This window comes from Lates calcarifer, unplaced genomic scaffold (genome assembly GCF_001640805.2).
Source record: "Lates calcarifer isolate ASB-BC8 unplaced genomic scaffold, TLL_Latcal_v3 _unitig_677_quiver_1252, whole genome shotgun sequence".
In the NCBI taxonomy this organism is placed as follows: Eukaryota; Metazoa; Chordata; class Actinopteri; family Centropomidae; genus Lates; species Lates calcarifer.
The window spans coordinates 26,138-35,147 of NW_026117900.1; the positions used below are offsets into that span (position 1 = coordinate 26,138).

Genomic DNA, 9,010 nt, shown 5'->3' on the forward strand with positions numbered 1-9,010 from the left:
TGTAGACCAACAGGTCTGCCACGTGAGCTACCTTAGCTCTATGTTGATTGGCCCACATGCAGCCAATGAAAAGAAATCTATGGGACCAAGCCATATGCAGCCAATCAGAAAAATCGGAACTCAAATTAGTGGGCGTGGCTACAGGGATGGCGCTATATGAGTATGAGTAAGACATCCTGTGTTTATCTATTGCTCCTCTTTGGCTTTTAATGTTAGTATGAGCAGAATTCTGGCAGTTAAAAGGGAAATGATAAGGTGCTAGCTCTTTTGACCTGATGGCTGTTAAAACATTAGGTACTTTAGCTGCTGGTTAATACATCTCTCTAATCATTATTCATACTGTATGAATAATGAAAAATGTTGATTCTTATTATATTCTTTCCAGTGGACTAAATTTACACATTAGTATGCCTGGCTGATAAAAGAATCAGCCACAAATTAAACTTTCTTTTGTCTTCCTCAACAAAGGACTTTCACTACTTGGTGTTACTACTAGGTAGGAGAATGCTAATGTTGTTGGAGCCACAATGTTAAATAGCAGACTATTGTACAGATCTTTAATAACGTGAATTGTGTGGTGTAACTTTCAGTAAATAACGTTTTTTAAATTACCGACTTTTAATTTGACATACACTTCCATACACTGATTCGGGTTTTTTTTTTTTTCCCAGATTTGCATGTTGTTGCTAGGGGAAGTTACGTCATCAGTGAATAAAATTTTCACGGTGGAGGAGAGATATCAACAGTGGAATGTAACCGCGCACGAACAGGGGCAGAGTCTGTCAGCAAAATCCGTCTCCATCCTTATGTTTTAGCCAATAATGACTCCCCAGATACGGAGAGCATAAACTACGCGTTTCACACTACCGGATGATATCGATATTACAGCTCTTCGTTCCTCAGACAGATAAAAAAGGGATGGTGAAATTTGGATTGTCAAAGAAAGAACTGGGATTTTGGGGGGGTGGGGGGGAGAGAGATTGTGAATTAAGGGGGTTGTAAACCAATCAAAGACGGTGGAACATTTGCCGACGTACCGTTGACAAAAGGCTTAAAGCTAAACATTTAGGACAAGCAACGTTACTTACTCAGCCAGAAACGAAGCAAGAAACATAACGTTAGCTAATAGCGAAATGGAGCTAAGAGTGGGGAACCGGTACAGGCTGGGCAGAAAAATCGGAAGTGGATCTTTTGGGGACATTTATTTAGGTGAGTAAAATGTATCTTCATTGTGCTCGTACGTTCACCAAGCAGACGATGTCCCGTTGATACCTACCTTAATAAGCAATCTCTAAGATTTTTACCCCGTCTAAGTTACATTAGGTTCACGCCATTCTCCTATTAATGTCAGTTTACGTCACTGCTAAGCTAGCTATGACTTACCTCTGTCTTGCTAAGTTTACTGCTGTAAGTAAGCGAGGTGATTTGCGTTGATATGCTTTACATGGTTACGAGCATTGCACGCATGTTGTAAAATGCAGGTAAGACAGCAGGCGTGTTTAACTGTCATTGTGTTCCGTAAAATCAGTAAAAACTGTAAACTGCTGGTCTGGATTATGTTTTACAAAAATACAGCTCCCCTTAGTATTAGCTGGCAATTTAGGATGGTATTAATTTCCACAAACTGAAACACTTGTACTAATTTGCTTGTATTTCGTATGGCTACCTCGGTGGAATACGCTGGTTATGTCATTACCACATTATATTATTTTGTTACCACAGTCGCCTAATTAAGGTAATAGTGACAATTTTCTGATATGACTGACATTGATGAGTGATAACAATATGAAACATTTAAAATGTAGCTTGAATGTTGCATTGCTCTTAAGCTTGAGCTTGAGAATCCCACACTTCTCATTTCAGAGCTGTTTTTATAGAGATTGAATTTACCTGGGATGTTCTGGCTTCTATTCTTTGTTTTGTTGTAATTTCATTTAAATCTTGACTTCTGTAAACTAATCACTTTTTGGACAGCTTAAGATACAGTCTACCATTCCTAATATCAGTATGAGACCAGCATGACAAAGCATACACACAGCAACATGTAGAGCACATTTCAGAGCTCTGGACTATTTTTTCCACTACGAGCACTGGTACTCCTTACTGAAAATTGTAGGAACACCAGCCCAAAAGTTAGGAGAACTACTTAAATTGACATTCAACACAACAAATTTGTATCTTTTTCCAACCTAAGTGTATTACTCATAAATGTTTTGGTAGAAAAGAGAATTTACAGAAATAACAATTCACTGTTTTATTTTAAAATGATTTTAAAATGATTTAAGATGCTGACAAAATGAATTAATCCTTCACATTTTTCATTGAGGTCATGTTAAACATGCCAAAAAAGCTGGAAATACTGCTTTCCTTAATATATGTTGAACAGCTAGTTTAATAAAGTTCTTACTGGCCTATTATTTGTTAGAGTAATTCAATTCAATTCAGTTTTATTTATATAGTGCTGAATCAAAACAAAGGAGGTGGGAGGAGGTGATGCAGATTCTATAAAAAGAAAAATATAAATTGGTATCAGTAATACAATGAGAGCTGCTGTCGCCAACTTGAGATATCTTCACTTTTACGTGGTTCACTTTGTCCACAGCAGCGGCAACTCTGCTCAGCTCAGGTGATCATTCTGTGCTTGTGTGTTGCACATGCACCAAAAATGCCGCCTCGCCCCAGGCAGAGATGACAAACAGCGCAGCCATAAATGATAAAACTGAAAACAAACATCATGTGGACCTGACCCAAGAATGGGGGGTGTATTTGCAAGTCGCATTGAAAATTAGTTGCACTGTCTCCAAAAATGGCTCTCGGGCCAGTTAAAATATTGACACAAAAACAAGCTGAATTTGACATTATTTTTGTGCAACCATCTCTGTTTTTTACCACTGCCACATCAACATTTCATAAGCCTGTGCATTATAGTTGAAAGGCAGCCACCATCTGTTGCGAACGCCAGCATGAGCGCATTAACTGCACTACGCAGGTCAATGTCACCATACACAGACAAGTAGGTGCAGCTAGGTGTCGCAACAAGGTGCTCACACAGTGTAGGAATGGTTTGTTGTTTTTTTCTGATGTGTACATTAATCTGGAGATTGACACTATGTTAACACAATTTTAGTGCAAGACTGGCTAACAGTTTACTAACCATACTGTCTGCTGACAATGGCAGGCAAGCAGAAAGTGCATAATAATAATTGACTTTTGTAATTGTACTTTTGTATGAGATATTTTACAGTTATTACAGAAATTCTTCGATGCCATCAAGTATCAAAAGATGCTTTGTCTTTCAGTGACAAGGTTTGGTACCTAGGAGTTAATCACATGATCAAGATCTGAAAATGTTGCAGACTTTTGATGGTCGACTGTAACTTTACACGCGGTAGAGGCATGCAGGAAAAATACTTTAATGGTTACACCCACAGACGGGGTTCACATGTATCTATGTTGTTAACTACATTGTGTGTGTGTTGCCCAGCTCTACTGCACTGTCTTAGGTCCCCAGCAATATACACCCACCAGGTGAATGGTAGATCGGATAAACCGTTCTCAAGATAAGTGAAGGACAGACAGTTAGAATAAACAAATGTAAATGCTCTTTTGTTACACAAATAGTCAAGCTCGTGAGCCTCCCCACTTGTGACTTGATTATGAGCCCACAAGCGCCATGATTACACCTCATGGACAGTGCACATTTACCTCTGTCTGCATACAGTGTCTCCCGTCCCATCCTTCAGTATGTTTGAGTGTGAATGCTCGTCAGTGTCAATGTTTATGATGTTAAAAAGTCATATTGCCAGTGTTTTGACAGACAATACAATTGTGATATCAATCACAATTTCAGTAGGAATTTGGCCATATTGCAGTTAAAAAAAATTCAATCAATTACACATCCACTGTAAGTTAATGGTTATGTGATATGCATTTTCAGGCACAATAGTATGGACCAACGACTATATGGTATGGACAGATTATTTCTTATAAGTAGCTAAAACATACACAGCTGCAATTTTGTCCTGTCATCAGGATTTTAGTGACAGGTGTTCAGTAACCCTCTGATGAAATGTTTCTGAAAAGGAACAGTATCAGGCCACTGTCACGGCTCTGCTGCTTCTCCGACCTCTCATGTTTGGGGCAAGGCTGCATACTCAGTGCATGTGCTACACATAATATAAATAAAAAATTAAAGGGACAATAAGAACTTTATCCAACCACCTCTCACCACAGAGTGCTGATTAAGCTACATTAGCATGATGTTACAAAGAAACTTGTGTAAACAGGGCCTAAGTCTCATTTTTACCAGTGTTACTTTGTATGGCACAGGCTGCTCACAGAAATGTGAAGGATTACTCAGGACATAGTGCACACTTCGTCAGTGAGCATATTTAGACTTTCTTCCTGTGTGTGTGTATATATGTATATATATATATCGTATTTTGGGTTAGCACAGTCTTTCATAGTATCAGTCACACTGTTGCCTTTCATGTGCTAATTTTAAAGCCAGGCCTTAATATCAGCCTATTTTAAGCTGTCTGTGTAGCTGGGTCCTACTAGGTTAGTAAGTGGGATTTTTTTTGTGGTTGGGTGAACAGAACCCCTACAGTTACCATGTCTATTATCATTTGTCCTTTTTTAGGCACAGATATTTCGGTGGGTGAGGAGGTTGCAATTAAGTTGGAATGTGTGAAGACCAAACACCCCCAGCTCCACATCGAGAGTAAGATCTACAAGATGATGCAAGGAGGAGGTGATGTATCAGCTCACATGCTGGAATCCTCATCTCTTGTTGGACTTCTGTTCTCCATTTCCTAACACTTCCAGCTGCTACATTGAATCAACTCACAGCTTTAAATAAAATGGGATCCTGAATCCACACAATCCATAATTTGCACACAACTGCAAATTCTGTTATTCTTAAAGCAACTTGTTATTGTTACAACCCAATTGCATTTCAAGCTAAATAGTCTGCAGCTAATGGTAAAACAGGGAGGAAAGTTTATCAGGGTTGTTGTTTACCAGTTGTGTAGTTCAGGGTACCTGTGGGATCTTAAAAGTATTTTTTTTAAAAAAAACAACTTATTTAATATTCTCAAAGGGATAGAACATAATTTTCAAAACACTGAAATTTGTTTATAAAGGTCTTTAATTTTTCTCTTTTCATTATGGAAGACCAAATAAATACCACAACCCCATAAATAACAAAACAAAATGTTGATTGTTTTGTGTGTGTGCGTGCGTGCGTGTGTGTGTGAGAAAATATCTCACACCTTTCTACTAATGAACTTATGTTAGCTCTTTGCCTCAGAATGGGCAAGTGTTGTTTAAACCCCAAGTGGTAGCAGAATCCAAAATATGAGTGGTTTAAACCCATCCCAGGCAATGACTGTGAGGACCAAAGCTGCTTGTGCTGAAAATCTTCAACCTCGGGACAATGGCTTATGGCTTTCAACTCCCATATGAAGAGTGTGAAATAGGGCAAACCAATTTATCAAATTTTAACTGAAATCACGATTGGAGCAAATGTGATTTCCAAACAACAAAGGCTGTGATTATTTTTACAACAAAATGTCAGTGGATGAGATGTTACACTTTTAACTCCCTCACAGTTCACACACACAGCACTGCAGGAGCAACAGAACGACAGGCTATAAACTTTACAACCAGATCTTGTCTTAAAATGACCAAACCACAAAACTAACTGTGGAGTTACTTGATGAAAACTGGCGGCAGAGCAACAGCCCAATGCAGGCAATGTGACTTACTCTGAAGCTGAAACTATTGGTGTTATGATGAGTTAAAGCCAACTGACGGTGTCAGCAGGCCAGCAAGAGAAGTAATTGAGCTATGACTAAGACACCAACTCTGTCTCTGCAGTATTTATGCTATATACATTCTCTTGTGGCGGCCTGCTGCTGGAAAATTATTGCCACTGCTGCAATATTACAAAGTTGCAAAATACCTGGTTGAGCTGAGAAGGAGAATGAGAAAGAAGAGAAAAGAGGATGAGAATGAACTAGCTAACAATGTCAGATTTGTATTTGTATTTTCTACCGGGACAAGTTTTTATCGGCTGTGTCTATCTCTACTGGCTCTCTGTGTGCCTGTCCATCCCGCCATTCCCCTTCAGTGTATCAGCAGAAAAATCACCACTGGCAGCAACGTGAGTAATGTAGAGTCACTGCAAAGAAGCAAGCGAACATAATGCTACCCTTTGTTTTGTTAATAAACAAATACATTTTGGATTTGTATATTTTCATTCTCATCCTTGGATTACCACATAAAAGCAGTTAATTTTTTAATGATCTCTTATATTGTAATGCCTCATCACGTTTTACATGTATATAGTGAATCCTGGACGGAAGCTTGACTTTCAGAAACTTTATTGCAAATCTAATTGCAGTATCTGTCAGAAAAATAGCAATCAGATATTTTCCCAAAAATCATTCAGCCCTAGTGTGAAACACGTTAAATGTACTATGGCCCGCCATAGATGCAATATGCTACCATATGATAGAACTTTTTTATTACTTAGACAGTATAAATACAAATGAAAAGTAAAGTGGGTAAAGAGTAAATGCAAGAACCAGTACCTAGACAATAGACACATGTAAGAGAATAAAAATAAATTAAAATGGAAATGGAAAGTAGTATTGACAGTAAGTGAACATAATATTGCAAATGGTCATTCTGTATTAAGTAGTCAAAAATAATAGTGCACATACAATAGTTCTATGCACAGCAAAGTTCCCCACCAACAACAGCATATAAAGTCAGCGCTAGCAGTACTGAAGAAATTGCATTGTCTGTAGTGCAGCCTGTGAACCTGCAAGGTTATTGTGGTTCCACGTAATAATAATCTACAAAAACAATATTCCTCGCAACTTCGTTGCCAGGGACTTCATTTTCAGTTGCCAATAGGTGAGACTACGACCAAAAATTGGCACATAGATGCATTCAGGTCTGAGCGCTCATCCTACATGTGAAGTTTGAGGCAGATCAGGCAATGTTTCACTGCTGTCAGTAGGTGGCGCTGTGACTGAAAACTGTCACGTAGATGCATTCTTATACATGTAAAGTGTGGGGCAGATTTGACAGTGCATTTGAGAGTTACAACAACTTCTTGTTTCATGGTGAAGCATTGAAACTCGCCAGGGCACCACAACACAGGCGTCCTATGAACACTTAGATGTCACAATAAAGCACCGTTATGATCTTAATACTTGTCTTATAATATTTGAAGTGAATCAGATCAACACACTTGGATGAAACATTATTTCCTGTTGCCAATAGATGGCGCTATGACTATACCTTAATACAGATGTTTAGATGTCTTCAGGCCATGACACTTATCACACATGAAGTTTTGGGCAGATTGGTCGCCGCATATTACATATGTGTACCTAATTTGTCCACCTAGGACAAAATAAGCCCAATGGCAAAGGGTTTTTGAAAAATTCTGGGGGGCGCTATAGAGTCATTTTGGCATGCCCTTGAGCAAGACCCATGCAGATGTCCTCAGGGTGAGATTCTGATCAAACATATCAAGTTTAGGCCAGATAAATACATCGTATATCTGAGTTACCACTCCATTTAAAGGAAACCTTAAAGGGAACCTTACAATTTTCACATTGAGGCATCATGAAGGTGTTAAGGCTTTCCTGACCAATTTGAAGTGGATATGATCAGCCTGCTAGTAACAGTAGGTCAGAGTATAAAATAAGTAATTTCCTGTTTCCAGTAGGTGGCGCTATAACTTAATATGAATATTGACATGTGGGTGTGTTCAGGCCAGGATCATTATCAAACCTCTGAAATTTGGGGGCAGATTGGACAAAGTTACAGCAGCTAAATGCAAGTTCCTGTCATGGCGAGACATGGCCATGTCCTTTGACATCTAAACAATCTTTTAATAACTTTTAATCACAAAACTCATCAAGAATATCGTGACCAAGTTTGAGGTCGATATGATAAAATCTGCAGGAGGAGTTCAATCAAATACAATGTATGAATGGAATTAAAATGAAATTTTGAAATTAAAAATGGCTGACTTCCTGTTGGTTGAGGCCATGACATCAAGAGACTTTTTTGTACATCGTGCCCATGCATGCGAACCCTATCAGATGTCAATTTTCGCCAGTGTTTTTTGTGAGCATGTTTAGGCACTCAAAATGCGATTTTAGCATAATAAGAATAATAATAATTATCAGAGCAATTACAGTAGGGCACACACGCTTTGTGCTCGGCTCCAATAATCCAAGCATTTCCAATAGGACCTTTGCAAGCTTCGTTGCTCAGGCAATAATAAGATCCCTTCTGACTTTCCATTATTAGAGCCTGAGCAACGAAAGTTGCCAGGGCAACAATGGAAAGTCAGCGAGGTCATTGCTCTCATCATTGTGGACTCACTACATTTTTTGTTAAACAAAAGGTCAGTCATTGTTGATTTCCAGCGTTAGTTTTCATTCTTTGATCGCAGTTTTGAGGCCTTTAGGGCAAAAAGCGCAAAAGTCAAAAAGCGCAAAAAGTCACAAAACACACACGTTTAAACACTTAAGCACTTGATATCACAATTGGCCACGGGCATGCTACGGCAGCTCTCGAGCACCCCCTAATTCAGCACTTTTCTGGTGGCAGTCAATCTTCGACACTCATGAAACTTGACAATTATGTTATTAGTTATTACTCTATGATGTATGAAATTTCTAATGTGGGTCTCGGGTGTGGGTGTAGCAAAATGGCTCAAAAGCGCCCCCTAGAAATTTTCAATGAAGTAGCCACCGTGTACGTTTTACTCAGGTGTACGAAATTTGGCAGGCACATGTAACACCCCAAGACGTACAGAAAAGCCTCTTGGAGCCATATCCTAGATCCAACAGGAAGTTGGCTATTTTGAATTTAGTATGCAACTTTGGCACAAATTTCGTACCAAAACGTACTTCTCCTAGAGATTTGATCCGATTGACTTCAAATTTGGTAGGTGACTTCTAAAGACCTTTGTGGTGTT

At 38.8% G+C, this 9,010-nt stretch overlaps 1 protein-coding gene across 1 annotated transcript; it reads left to right on the top strand.

Moving 5' to 3' along the window:
- The first annotated feature begins 693 nt into the window (after positions 1-693).
- Positions 694-4,863, top strand: LOC108879493 (casein kinase I-like). Its single transcript, XM_051069233.1, has 2 exons — positions 694-1,209; positions 4,643-4,863. Exons 1-2 carry the CDS (start codon positions 1,134-1,136, stop codon positions 4,816-4,818), a joined length of 252 nt encoding a protein of 83 aa, XP_050925190.1. The 5' UTR covers positions 694-1,133; the 3' UTR covers positions 4,819-4,863.
- Positions 4,864-9,010: the final 4,147 nt, after the last annotated feature.